The sequence below is a fragment of the Triturus cristatus genome, chromosome 2_1 (assembly GCF_964204655.1).
Source record: "Triturus cristatus chromosome 2_1, aTriCri1.1, whole genome shotgun sequence".
In the NCBI taxonomy this organism is placed as follows: domain Eukaryota; kingdom Metazoa; phylum Chordata; class Amphibia; order Caudata; family Salamandridae; genus Triturus; species Triturus cristatus.
The window spans coordinates 962,347,891-962,363,127 of record NC_140581.1 but is presented as its reverse complement, the minus strand read 5'-3'; the positions used below and the strand labels follow the sequence as shown (position 1 = coordinate 962,363,127).

General features: G+C 41.8%; 1 protein-coding gene across 1 annotated transcript in view; it reads left to right on the top strand.

Annotated features, from left to right (window-relative positions):
- Positions 1–14,668, top strand: part of MPDZ (multiple PDZ domain crumbs cell polarity complex component) — a 798,673-nt gene extending 784,005 nt beyond the window's left edge. The window contains exons 49-50 of the mRNA XM_085633687.1: positions 5,854–5,977; positions 13,578–14,668. Coding sequence (XP_085489813.1) covers positions 5,854–5,977; positions 13,578–13,724 — 271 coding nt within the window. The 3' untranslated portion in view covers positions 13,725–14,668. The remainder of the gene's footprint in view (positions 1–5,853; positions 5,978–13,577) is intronic.
- The last annotated feature ends 569 nt before the right edge of the window (positions 14,669–15,237 follow it).

The following is a 15,237-nucleotide window of genomic DNA, read 5'->3' as shown; positions in this document are numbered from 1 at the left end:
ATAAGCAAGAGCTACACAGAGATTTCTATGAGATCTAACAGTGATGCTTTCAGATCCATTTCTTCGAAAATAACACCCCTCAAAATTTCTCTTCCCAGTCTAACAAGAAATGCCTGCCCTTGCACATCAAAGTTTATCCCAGCTTACTCCCACAATCTTTATGACAGTCTAATGACGTTTCACATCAATCAATCATCTTGTAGAAAGCAAACTACTCACCTGGAAGGGTCTCAAGGCACTGGGGGAAGGTTGAGGGGGGAGTCTGCATCAGTCTGGAGGGCCAGTGAGTTCCATTGAAGAGCCAGGTCTTGAGGTCCTTTAGGAACTTAGGGAGTGATGTGGTCTGTCGGAGGTGGAGCGGAAGGGAGTTCCATGCCTTGTCCGCGAGGAGGGAGAAGGAGCGTCCTCCTGCTCTGGTTTTCTTGATCTGAGGTACCGTCGCGAGGGAGAGCTGGGCCGAGCGGAGTGAACGTTGGGGAGCAGAGAACGTGAGGTGATGGTTTAGGTTGGGGGGTCCGGTGTTGTGGAGGACCTTGTGTGCGTGGGTGAGAAGCTTGAAGGTGATTCTCTTCTCGACAGGGAGCCAGTGTAAGGTCCGTAGGTGTTGGCTGATGTGGCAGTAGGGTGGTAGGTTGAGGACTAGTCTGGCAGCGGCGTTCTGGAGTTTGCGGGCGAGGTTTTTGTTGATCCCGGCGTAGAGTGCTTTTGCGTAGTCCAGTCTGCTACTGATGAGGGCATGTTTGACAGTTTTTATGTGTTTGTGGGGGATCCAGTTGAAGGTCTTTCGTAGTAGGCAGAGGGTGTGGTAGCAGGAGGAGGTGATGCCATTGACCTGGCGGTCCATTTTGTGTTCAGAGTCCAGGATGATTCCGAGGTTGCGTGCGCTGTCCGTAGGGGTGGGGAAGGGATTCCAAGGGCGTGGGCCACCAGGTGTTGTTCCAGGCATCAGGGAGTGAGCCCACGATGAACACTTCAGTTTTGTCCGTGTTGAGTTGTAGGCAGCTGTTCTTCATTCATCTGGGGACGGCTTCCATTCAATCTTGAAAGTTGCGCTTGGTGGTGTTGGGTTAGTTGGAGAGAGAGAGGATGAGTTGGGTATCATCTGAGTATGATGTGATGTTGAGTCCATGTGCTCTTGACGATGGATGCGAGCGGGGCCTTGTAGATGTTGAACGGAGTCGGGCTGATGGAGGATCCTTGTGGGACTCCGCAGGTGGTTGGAGTCGGTTCTGAGAGAGAAGAAGGGAATCTGCCACGTCGAGTTCTGCCTGAGATGAAAGAGCGGATCCAGTCAAGGGCCTTATTCCGAATATCAGCTTCATGGAGTCTGCGGGCTAGGGTGCAGTGAGAAACAGTGTCGAAGGCCACGGAGAGGTCCAGGAGAATGAGGGCCACCGTCTCTCCCCTGTCGAGTAGGGAGCGGATGTCGTCTGTAGCCGCGAGGAGAGTGGTTTCAGTGCTGTGGTTCTTCCTGAAGCCTTATTGGGAGGAGTCGAGGATGTTGTTTTCTTCTATGAAGGCAGCGAGTTGGCTACTGACAGCTTTTTCCGATGACTTTGGCTGGATAAGGGAGCAGGGAGATCGCTCTGAAGTTTTTGAGGTCTGGGGGTCCACTGAAGGTTTTCTCAGGAAAGGGTTGATCTCGGCGTGTTTCCAGTTGTCGTGGAAGGAGGCGGTCTTGAAGGTTCTGTTGATGGTTCGTTAAAGCTTGGGGGCAATGATGTCTGCTGCTCTGCTGTAGACGTGGTGGGGGCAGGGGTCCGTGGGGGCCATGGAGTGGATGGTCTTCATTATCTCCAGAGTGTCTTCGATGCTGAGGGTGGTCCAGTTGTCTAGTGTAGGTTGCGTGGTGCTTGGTGCGGTGGGAGAGTGGTCCTCAGGCGACAGCCGAGTCGGTCACAGAGGTCCTGGGAGGGTGAGATGTCTGTAGACTCGCTGTTGGGCTGGGCAAACTCTTAGAAGGGTTCCTTGCTGTTGTCTGCTGATAAAATCTTACTGAGCTTGAGGACAACTCAGGAGATTTTGCTAGGTTATGTAATGTCCACTTGTTCTCTGTGCCTCTTTGTCTGCAGGAATGAAGATCACCAACTTAATAATTCTCTAAAACCTATTGCAACTGTTATAGTAGCAAAAGGGCACATCTCACCACCTAAAGCCTTTATCGCAAGACTAAGTACATTCTATTAACCCATGCTATAAATTAAAATAAATGCAGACTCTGATACTTTGACCAACTACATACCTGTCTCTTAACATGCCTTGGGTTTTGAAGATATTTGAAATACTTATAAAATTCATAACTCAAAATGTCTGCCTAGCTAGAACAATGTTAAAGCAACTTTTTTGAACATTAGGCAAGAGATCCAGAAGCCGCAGTCAAACCTGTGCTCTGATCCATTGTAAACCCTTGTCAACATTTGATAGAAGTAGATAATAGGACTTCTCCTGAGTCTTTTTGAGCCCTGTAGGAATGGCAGTGCCCATTTAATCAAATCACATTTATAAGGTAAAATAGGCATTCTCTTCCTATGCTACAATTACAATAAATTGCATTTTATTACTCTGATTATTATTATTGCCAGCTGTCTAACACATGGACAAAACATACCTTGCAAGAATCCTTAACAACAGCGTTTAAAATTACCACATGTATGTCAATTGTGCATAGATCCTTCTCTATTTTCATAAGAAAAGTGTGGAGAAGATGCTACTTAGCTATGGCGTAAGAAATTAACTTGTGTCCTAAAATGGATTCAGAACAACTGATTCTGCCTTAAACAATCTCGCTACTGTGACCTAGTCAGACACTATCCTATTGTTCAGTTAATCTCAGCTCAGTTGCCTTGCGTACATCTTTGCAAAACAGTTTGAAATTTGGCAGTTGTATTAAAGGTAGACCTGTCTTTTGAAATCTGAAGACTACACTGGTGCTAATAAGGTTTCTAGCATCCATGCCTTTCCTGTGGGACCAGCTTCTTCGGTTCCTCCAGATCGCTCCTTTATTGATGTTTGCAATGGCATCGACTTCAAACTTGGTCTTATACTTGGCCAACTCCTTAGCAAACCAGAACCATAAGAATGACATCACCCCTGCTGGACAATTTCACACTGGGCTCCAATCAAGAAACATGTAAACTTTAAAAGCACTCTGCCTTGCCCACAAAAATGTTAATTATATTACTCCCTGATACCTCAACAAGGTAAGACAGTCATAGTATTCTGTATACTGTGGAAGAATGGTGTTGCACATCTACCAAATGTTTGTTGGATAATATTTTTGTCCACAAGCACCCACCCATTGATCCTCTACCTCTATAGTCTTCCAAGGATATGACCTTGCCCTCATCCAATGCTCTATCAGTGAATGTTTCCTTTCTGACCTCCTCTGTAATCCCCTGCCCACACTATTTAAGGGCATGAAAGCACTGAATGTTTGATTGATTGCCTGTAATACAAGAAAATAAATATAAAATGAAAATAAGAGAAATGAAAAATAAGGAGTAAGAAGGGGATTAGGCATGAACAGCAGCATTGTGGCTAGTTAATTCCAAGACTCAACTTCCTGGAATTGGCCCCACAAATCTACAAATAAAAGCATGTGAAACACTAGAAATGAATATATCTTCCGGTAAGCTGGGGTGAAGGTCACAGTCCCTGTTTAAGGGGAAAGATGAACTGCTGAGTAAACAGTGAGCTTGGAGAAGGTGTCTCTCAGCTGCTAGGAGGTCAGCAAGGGATTAGAGGAATCAAGAAGGAAAAGAGAGGAAAAGCATGGCTCTGTGCTGAGGACAGTTGGCAGGAAGAAACTGGAGCATGCTGTCGGTTCTTGCTCTGATGAGGCACCTGGTGAAATGGTAAGACTGTCCCTACACTACTCGCATGATACACATACATCAGTACTTGTGGTAAAAATATGTGCTCCAGATTCTACATTGGTAAGGATAAAGGTTACTCTTTTGTGCTGAGAAAAACATTTAAGAACACTTCCACTGTGGTGTAGCCACCTTCAAAGGGATTTTTGTGAATCTTGCAGAATTTGTTGACCTTTATCCCCACTAGATAACCTGGGCAAATCATCTCTTTCCCTGCTGAAAGACGCACGATTAAAGTATGTGGGACATTTTAGTTTTTGGGATGACAAAGAAATGTCAGTCGTCTATATTTTGTGGTGAATAGAGACCTAAACAATGCATATCAGCTGAGACAACAATTGAGAGGAATTAAAGTAAAGTGGAAGGTGGAAGAAATTGCTTTTGTCCGAATTGGCAGAAGATTTCGTATCAAAATGATTGTGTCACCCAAATTCATAAACTGCTTTATAAATAGCTCAATCTCCCTCCCTCAAGTATTGTTCCGCACATTTTGCAGTATTCTGACCAAAGTGACTCAAAGCTCATAAAGTGGAAAGGGCATTGACTGCCCTGACTTCACTTGAGCCATTCCCTTGTTCAAATGCAGGTTAGATCTAGATTGCAGTGGAACATTAATATGACTGTCAAAGGAGCAATGGCTGCACATACTCCAGCAAATTAATCTGTTTCAGATAATGAACTAATAACCCCCAAACTTGTTACATCCTTAAGCCATTATACATGCCCTACCCTACAATGTTAAATGGGTGCCTGTATTGCAACTGTTTTGTCCTTGGTTTTAGGAATTTGGCCTAGAGCGGGCCACTTGTAGACTCATTTTGGAAGAGGTTTTTGCGTACCTCCAATAAGATGCAGCAACAAATACACATTTGAATACAATCAACATAAATGCAATCTGAAGTTGGTGTCTTCATGTGTGAAGCTCTTCAGGTTTTGGGTTAGTCATTATGATTCATAAAGACTATTTCAAAACACCAAACAATTTAGTTATAACAACAAGGTGGCGTTCCACTAGAGTATAAAACAGTGTGCAACATGAATCTAGAATAGGTTCAGACTATTACATGTGGTTAGTGTTTATTTGATATCAACAGTAAGATAGTTAAAATGCAATATTTTTTGTTTCATACTGATATCTACATTATCGATTTCTATAGAAATTATAAAGGTATATAAATTATGAGCCCACTGTTGCTCTTTCCCGCAAGAAAGGTGGTGTGGCATGGCAAAATGGGGATTCCTCCAATGGTCGATATTACACTAAGAATGAAAAGGTGTACTTTATCAGAATATGAGTGTTCGTATAGGATCTTAGTTATTCTTAAGTCAGGTGTTATTTCATGGGAGTTTTACTTTGAACTTTAGAATTGTGCACCAGTTAAAAAATATGGTATTGCACAAAAGGCCCTTCCCCAAACACATTAAGAAACTGATGAACTGTCTTCCTCTTGGGTTCATTTTATAGCTTGAGAAGATGTCAGATAAAGCAACATTACGATTGATCATTCTTGCTTTTTTCAATTCCTCATGACATATATTTCCTACTCTCTTTCATCACCTATAATACACAGCTGACAGTTTTAAATTAGCGTGTAAAAGAACAGTAATACAACATGCCATATTACAGAAATATTGCCATTATTAGACTCACACATATTTTCAAGGTCATGTAACTTTTAAGGCCACATAGGTCCACACCAGAGGTTATAATGAAAGGCTAAAACCCACTATTTGGTAAAAAAAAAACTATTGTTAGGAATGTTAGCTTCTATTTCATGCATTCATTCTGACCCAGGTTTGTGGGTTTTCACCTTTAAACCCTAATTTTCTCAGGTTGACATATATTCTAAGAATTCTGAATGTCACACACTGGTGCAAGAGAAAATGCACTGTGTTTTGATTAAGAAGAACTTCTGGAACTAAAATTGAACTGTGTAAAATAGCCTGTATACTTTACCAGTGTTCTTTTTCTGTTTTTTAGCCCACCACAGTATAAAACCATAACACTGGACAGAGGACCTGATGGCCTTGGATTCAGTATAGTAGGAGGCTTTGGCAGCCCGCATGGAGATTTGCCCATTTATGTCAAGACAGTGTTTGGCAAGGTAATGGCTAACATTTTAAATCATTAATTATATTTTATAGTGTAGGGATATTTGTTGTTATTTAAATGTGATTTTAGTATCTTTCTATTACTATGAGATGCGATAGTTCATATCCGCCATTTTTTGTCATTTTTCTATGTGGAATTTATGAAACACATGATATAGAATATTTACTTATTGATTTGGGCTCTGGCGAGTTTCATTTTTGCCCATCTTCAGAAAACTGAAATATATAAGCATTGCCAATTTAGATGAGTAAATAACGAAAATTAACAGCTTATCATTACATCATCTTGTACTTCTCTATGTAGTTGTGTTTCTTTTTTGTAAGGAATACCTTATAAGATAAGATGTGTTAGAGCAGGGTCAAAAATGTAAAACTGTCTTGGAAGGGGTTCGAAGTTGTAGAAAAGAAAATTGGAATGTATGGCAGTACATAGTATGTAGAGCTTACTTGTTGCCTTGGGATCCTTTCATTTATGCACATCTTCAGAAAAATCAAACATTTAAGAATTTTCAATTGTAATTGAGTAAATAAATGTTGAATGCTTTGCTCACCAGTATGTCTTCTTCTCTATGTTCTAGTGTTTTTTCTACCAAGGAATACTGTTTAAGATATCATGTGTTAGAGCAGGGTCAACCATGTACCTGAAGTGGGTTAAAATCATGGAAAAGAAAATCTGATGCAAAACATAATGCCAAATAAAAGATTTAATCAACTTTATATATGTGTATTTCTTCTTGTAATTGTTTCCGCAGGTGTGTGCAAAGTTAATTCAAGGAAATAGCTTTGATTTATTTGAGTAGTGTGTCACATATGCCACCCAGTTTGTTCATGTTCCAGTTAATGTTTGTCATTGCAAGAGCTATATCAAGAATTGTCAAGAGAAGGAAGGGGAGTGCTCTGAAGTACAAAACTCTTTGGAGTTGGCATTTAATACCCACTTGAAACTTTCCACCACTTTGAGTATTTAACAAGTCATTTGGTAACCTCTATGCTTTGTTAGAAGGCTGAAAACTTATTGTATAATGGAAATAGTATATGAATTTCATGGGTATGGCTGTACTGGCCATGGAAACAGCAGTTTGTCTTTGAATATTGGCTCTCCAAAAGTATTGCAAGACAAGAAATGTATTTGATGTGTCGCGTCCAGCACATTCTGTGGAGAAAACATTGTTCTGGATACCTTCAAAGAAGCACTGAGTCTTGTTAAGAATTTTCTTTAAATGGTACAAAGATTCCCTTTAATGTATTCTTGTTTACATTTTTTAAGTGGTAAAAAGTAATACTTTGAGGGATTTGTTTGCTATTGATGTCTGAGTTTAAGAGGAGTTTGTTCAGGGCGCTGAAACTCTTGGACAGTGCTAGCTAAGATTTGTGACACAAGAAACAAAGATAGTATGGCATGGTATCAATTTGAGGATAAGCCTTTACTTTTCAGAAAGTTTGCCAATTTCAGTTTCATGTTTACATCAGCAGTGAGTGTCATGACAAAGTTCCTTTCTCAAGGTTTAAAAATATCTATAAATGGTTCAACCTTTATGATACAGTTTAAAGTATTTTCTGATGCACATTATCAATTCCTATTTTTCAATAGGACTATTAACCTGCTGTGTAAAGCTGTAAGTACTTACTTGAGATTCTCAGGGAGAGTTATACAAAATCAAAGTGTCCATCATTCAAAATGGGGATTTGCAGAAAAGGCAACCCATGATATGGTTCTTTTCTGATGGTTAGTTCTAAATGCCGATTAATCACCTTAAGAATGTCCCCAGGTGCCAGACTAGATCAAGAGAATACTTCCATCTATACTTCTGCCTGCCAGTTGGTGGCGCCATATGGCTCTGCAGTGACTCCATACTGTTTCAGAAGTGACAGAGTGGAGCTACATATAAGAGCTACCCCAGTGTGCTGATGTCAGTTACTTTCTTTGTTTGCTCTTTCACATGGATTCGGAACTCAGGAGATACCAACAACTCCTTAAAACGTTTCAGAGTATACTAAGGAACAATGGCTGCACATAACCCAATATTAAAGCCTTCGAAGACTGCAGGGAGCAGATGTGTGTCACAAACTTAAAGAAGATATGCCTATGGTGCTGGGACTCAGGTCACAACTCTTTAAATCATGCAACAGGGGTGCCCTCATGCACCTTAAGGCTATTTGGGAGCGGGAAGTTACATTCTACAGCGCAGAACTTAATAAACGGTCATGATCAAAGCATTGTTGCTGCTCCCATTCCATGTCATAAGTCCAATCACAGTCACTATGCCACTCTTCGGAAAAGTCCACTTTCTGCTTATAGTCTTATGGTAAGTCAAATTGAGGCACAAATGCAAGAAGTCCATTCGAAGTCTAGTTAGAAGGTGCAAGGGCATCATGATAAAGATCACATTTCACCATTATCTCCAGGGTCCAAACTGATCCTGCAATTGGTCCCAGTGCATCCCAGTTGTTGACCCTGCAGCAAATAGCGACCAATAATGAGGCTATGCTGCAGATTATAGGTGCAATTTTAGCTCCCTCTGGCATGCTTTAAGGTCCACACGGACCTGCAGGGGTCACCAGTTTGACGTCCCCCCGTTCTTCCCCCTTGGGACCTGATACCAGGCATGTATGAACTCTGGTACTGGCTTCTACTTTGGTGCCAAACTCCATGCTGATTCTTTCTGTACCAACACTGATTCCAATCCTGAAGCCGATCTCTCACCCTGAACTGGCCTGTGCTTGCTCCAGGCCCGTGTCATGACATTAAAACAACAAGATGCATCCATTGGTTATATAACCAGATTCCAGTCCCAGATCTCAGCTTCATCATCAATATCAGCTGAGGATTCTTGCTGTTTTGGCTACTACTCTGACCCAATGCAGAAAGCCAATGTCTATCAAGACTCGCATGATGATGAAGACGGATGGACAGATTGCTGCTTCCTCATTTTATTCATGATGGATTTTATATTACCTTAAATAGTGCTATTGGGCTACACATCTCCTTGAGCTTGAGTCTCAACTTGACCATCACCGGAGGAATATGATTAATTTATGGTGGTGTTTCGGAGGGCAGCTGAAGCACTAGCATTGCAGCTGCCCACTAAACGCACTGAATCAAATGTGTTATCAGAGATTCTTCAACTAGAGCCTTCTTCTGAGCCAATATTGCCATTTTAATGAAGCCCTTACTGATGCCCTTCTAGCTACATGGTCCAAGCTATTCCCATGCCCAGCTGTCAGTGAAACTATGGCTAGGTGACATAAATATATGCCTGACGACCCAGACTTCCTGACAAGCATCCTACCCCGAAGTGTTTGATTGTTTGAGCTTTAACAAGTAAAGTCAATCCACATTCCTTAACGACGAATCCCAAAGATAAGGAATCAAAAAGATTTAATGCTTTCTGAATTGTTTTCTTCAGCTAGTCTAGCCCTTCGGTCTATCAACAGAGGTTGGCTCTTGTTGTTGATATCACCCATATTTAAAGGGATAGGGCCAAAAACATCTTGCCGGCTGCCCTGGAGGACCTTAAACCAGTGTCATGGTCAAAAGGCATGTCTGGATAAGATCAGTTGAGTTTTCTGGAGATATACAGGCCTCCTCAATGGATGCATGTGTGTCTCCAGAAAAAGATTCTAAGCTGTTTGGAGTAAAAGCTGATTTGGTGATAGAACTACAAGGACAGTAGCATCACAGCATGTTCCATGGGTCTCTATTGCTACCAGATAAACACTTTCCCTACCAGTACAGAACTTTCAGAGGCTATTCCTGTGGGCTCTCTTACAGACAATGCCACCTCCCCCACCCTTTAATGCAAGAGCCAACCCAGTCCTTACAGGGCTGAGCCAAATTATATGCAGTTCAAACCAGCAAGGTGGCTATTCTTTCCAGGTGGATCCTACAGATATTTTATAGAAATCTGCCCTTTCCACACCCTGGAGTGACTCTCAGAGGAGCACTCCACATTCTTGATGCAGGAAGTCAACCTTCGGTTCGCCATGGGTACCATCAAGAGGACACCGGACTCACAGAAAGTCAAAGGATGATATGTGTTTTACTTCCTCTATCTGAAGAAGGATGGAAGCTTCAAGTCTATTTTTGGACCACTACCCACTGAATGCCTTTCTAAGGAAGGACAGGTTCAAAATTTTCATTTTGGCTTAGATCCTTTCTGCTTCTTATGGCTGTGCGGGTCCTAAACACCAGGAAGGGCAGGAATCTCCAGTGAGGCTTGCAAGTTGAACTTGCTGATGCTATTGGCACTGAAAGCAGCAAAGGAACCTGGGAACCACAATGATTCAGTCTAGAGATACTAGACAGCACCATCCCTACAAATCTTACAGTGGAAAATCTGAATCATGGTGACTGTCTGGGATACTGTGTCTGCTGGAGGCGGCTGTCTAAGGAGCTCTAGAGTGGGTTAATAAATAGCATTAGAACCAGATAGGGAATGACATACATATATCCTAAGGTTCTTTACATGAGCTGTTATTCACTAGAGTGCACTATAGTAGCCTTCATGAAGCATAACATTTATAATAGCTTCATGAAAGTATATTGTCACAGGACGTTCTCTTTGGTCTACTTTAAGATCGGACAAATATCAGTGTATCAATACACCTGCCATTCATAATAACAACTGTAGGAAAGAGCCCCTTTTTTACATGGTTACCCCTACTGTTTGCATGATATTTGATGCAACTTTGACTGAAGAGCACTGGGTTCCCGCTAACCAGGTCCCCAGTGCCAGTGTTTTTTCCCAGAACCAAGGTAACTGCAATTATTTCACAATTGGCAGGCACTTTAGCACCCCTGTAAGTTACTAGGAAATGGTACCCCTGGTACTTAGGGCATGGGTACTAAAGAGTGTCCATAAGGGCAGCTGCATGTTTTGTGCCCCCTAAGGGACCCACCACCAAACTCAGACAGACGCTATTGTAGGCTGCGTGAAATGGTGCAGACAAAAGTGAAAACACAGCATGGCATGGCACCCTGTGTACCATGCCCACTGACACTGCATGCAATATTTGTAAGTTACCCACGCAGCAGGCCTTAGAGCCCTATGGCAGAGTGCATTATATAAATGCAAGAAAGTGGAGCACTCCCTTTATCACTCCTAGTTATAATGGTAATCTGGTTAGTTCAGCGTGCTACAGAGGGAGATATGCTGTCTGAAACATGTCGAACTTCAGTTCTCTTTTCTGGACAACGGTTACTTTCCTTCCAGTTGGAGGGTGTGGTCTGAAATTCTGCGATTATTCCTCTGTTTCTACGCCTTAGTACTTTGGTGCCTCTGCTGCACCTTCCTTCGGATGTGCCTCCTTCTTTAAGTTCACCCTATATTATATCAGCTGGCCATGCGGGATGGCTCTTCTAATGTCAGTCGTCCTAGGTCTACACCCTGCATATCTGTATTTCGTGTGTTGGTTCTCACCTTGGTCTTCCAGCTGCCTGGTCGAGCAGCCTTATGCTTATTTTAGCTTATTTTAGCTACGCCACCTTATGGTCTCTGTGGCTGTTTGCTCTGTGCATGCTTCTGTGGTGGCCTGCATCAGCATGCTTAAGATTGTTACTGTTCGCCCCTGTTCCCCCTTTTGGGACTGGGTGTGCCCTTGGCGTGTCTCCACCTGCAATTCTAAAAACATTGCTGATTTCTACCTCTTGACCTTTGGTTCTTGGCTGTAGCCTCTCCAGCCTTCCTTCCGTGGGCTAGCCTGGTAGGCTCTGGTTGCATCTTCATGTTTCTTCTCAACCTTTGGTCGGTGTTCTCATAGTGCGCCATTATGCTGAGGGTGGTCCTTCTTCCTCGCTCTCTTTCTTTTGTTCTGGTATATGGCTGGTGCCGTTTCTACCTCTCATGCTTATACAGGTATGGTGTAGCACCATTCTAGCATTTTTGGTATGTCTTGCATCCCGTTATCTTTTGCTCTTCCGAGCTTTTTGGGTTGCTGTCTGGCTGTTCCGCCAATGCCTTCCCCCTTGTCCGTCACTCTGTTGCCGGCTCAAGTGCTTGGCGCTTTCTGTTGTTCTGTCGCAGACCCACCTCCCCTTTGGGGTATGGCTATGGTATCAATTGTAAGTTAAGGAATCTGAGGCTAGATGTCTCTATCAGATGCACGAGTTACTTACCTTCGGTAACGATGTATCTGGTAGAGACGTTGTCTAGCTGCAAATTCTTTAACGCCCACCCTGCTTCCCCGTTCTGCGAGGACCTTACCAAGTGGGGTTCTCAACTGGCATCCTTCAGTTGCCGTTGGTTTTTTCTCTCACGGGTGCTCACATTGTTGCGTCCCTTTGAGAATTGCCATTATACAGCTGACTCTCTCTCAGGGGTTTCTTACCTGTAAAATGATGCCTTTTGATTAACCTTCACCAGGAGATTCATCTTTATTTTCTTCTCTTCTCCTGCTGCCTTCCCTCCCTCCCGCCTTCTCTGTTGGCTCAGGGTTCTGGTCTCCTCTACAGTTGTCTTCTTTTGGGATCCGTTGACCTCTGTTTCAGACCTCCATTACTATAGGGGCAGTGCCAGTCTTGTCATACCTTCCTGCGGTGGACTGTTGTTCTCTCTGTGCTCCGTTCTTGCTAGACAACACAGTTCTACATGGCAATGACAGTCTATTTCTGTCTGTTGAGATATTCTTTCCTTGTTCCACTTGGGAAGGGTTTTCGATTAGCTTCGGGGTTCTTTCTCGCAGCTTTTTTTCACTTATATGTAGGCAGTGTCTAATTCTGTCTTTTACGATGGTGTCTTGCATCATCCTCCTTCTTTATTCATGTATTTTTTATCCCTCGAACACTGTTCCCATACTTTCACAGTTTGTTGTTAGTAGCTCCGCGTTGTACTGCGGAAAGGTTTCTCCGAAGACAACTGACTTCTGCGCGCCAGTAGGGACTTATGTGACCTGGCTGACGTCACGCACGTGGACGACGTCAGGGCGGGGTCGTTAGGCGCCGTCCCCCGGCACGCAGAGGTGCTGCTGCAAAAAATGTTCCAGATCCAGTCTGACGCCTGGGGATATTCTAAGTTAAGTAATCTGCATCTAGACAACGTCTGTACCAGATACATCGTTACCGAAGGTAAGTAACTCGTATATTATGAAATATGTTACTCTTAGTAAAGGAGGTTTCTATTCAGGGTTTATTGATCTAAAAGATGCTATCATGGATCGATGAGTTAGTGTTCGCTCTGTTTCACTATCTAATATTTCTACACGGAGATAACTTTGAAATGGTGAGATATAATGGAGAGACGGTACTACTGAAGGATTTCTGTCCTAAAGAGGTGTTATTATCACCAACTTCTTTTAGACTTATTGTTAAGAATTTTACGCCACATATTAATCCCTTTAACGTGAATCCCTCTACAGGAGGGCATAGCCCCCTTTTAATTGTACATTTTTCCAACTGTGTTACTTTGATGCCCACACAGTGCATTCTCTACACAATTGGTTAGAATATTGTGGCACTTACTGTATGGTTACTTATTCAGCAAAAACAAAACTTTTGGAGGTTTCGATTCCAGAAGGCTGGTTTTTATTTCACTTCTATTGTTATGGTGAAGCAAAGGGTGTCTTTCTATAGTTTCACTGTGCTCTCTTTGATTGCAGGGGGCAGCAGCAGAAGATGGCCGACTTAAGAGAGGTGACCAGATCATTGCTGTGAATGGACAGGGCTTGGAAGGTGTCACCCATGAAGAAGCTGTGGCAATCCTTAAAAGGACAAAGGGTTCCGTCACTATGACTGTGTTGTCATGATACGTCTGGAAGTCTCCCAAAGATCTTCTCCATTGAGCATTATTGAAAAGACTATTTTACAGAATTCTAAAGCACAGCCTTGTATAAAAAAAAGTATTTTTCGTTGAAAGATTGTAGTATGTTTTGTCCTCCCTCTGCTGCTGGCAGTGTATTATTTTAATTTCTTTTACATGGGGAAATACAAGTGTTTTTCAAATTACCAACTATTCCGTTGTCTTCTGCTTCCAGCACATCCCCAAAGAAATATGACACACAATTGCATATTTGTTTTTCCGTTCAGTTTTTCTTCTTTGCAGGTAAACAATTCAGGGTACTGCTTCTCTTGCAAGTGTTAAATCGAGTGTTTAGTGGTGACATGTATGCATTGAATGAAACAGTGAAAAGACTGTTTTTCATTTATAATTGCACTCCCTGTATGAATTGTTTTAAAATAACAGTAGCAGATCCAAACAATGAAGGAAAATCTGAGAGTTTTACAGAAAGAAGTGAATCAGAAGGACTCTACACTTTAAAAGCTGGTTAAAAATGTAACACTGAAAATCGAGAGTAGTTAATTAGAATGGTGCGTAGTTTTATCACTGTACAAAAAGTATTGTTAAAGCTTATACAGAATGCACTTGGAATGTCAAGCAAGCACTGTCTTATATTTTTTATGTTTTATGTGCGTTTTAATGAGACTATTTTTATATAGCTGCTAAACTACAAAGAACACTGTAAAACATTTGTATGCTGACTACTCAAATGATGTTTTGAGGCTTTGCTGTGTTGCCACTGCCGTAAGCAAGCTAAAATCTCTTATTACTTGTTACGTTTTTGACTAAACACTGAGTGGCTGAAAAAACAGAGTATCTTGTTGTGTGGTTTAATTTGACAAATATGTATTTTCATTCCCTTAATAGAAAACTGAAATTTAGAATTGTTTATTAAAATTTGCCCAGAGCAAAGTGGTCCAGTAAAGTGTATCGTTAATCTGGATACTCCTTAGTGGGGAAGATCAAATGATTTATTAGGCACTTCAGCCTTTGACCAGCATCAACTGCCACAGACCCCTTTTCAATACTCACATCCCATCACTACATTCTGAAACAAGCACAGAGTAATAGATGCAGGTTAACACCATTTAAAGGCATACACCACACATATGCCTTATTTAAATAAAAACATTTCAAATATCACACAGAGAAATATATTACTTAACGCCTTTTTAATTATCAGCATAACCAAGTAAGAAGTATCTCATATATTGATGCTATAATAAATCTGTTTCGCTAACTTTTCTTCAAACAAAGAATAATGAAATAATATTCAATGCAAAATATGTACATGGTTGATAATACATGGACATTCCATCTATGAAATGAGAAGAGAGACTATAAAATTCCAACTAGTTAAAATAATCCTGTTTATAAGTGGGGCGTTTTCCCACTCTAAAACTCATTCTTCTTTCAAATATATTATTGTGCATTCTACAATTATTTATGGCACTTTCTTCATTTCTAACCGTCTCCTTCCC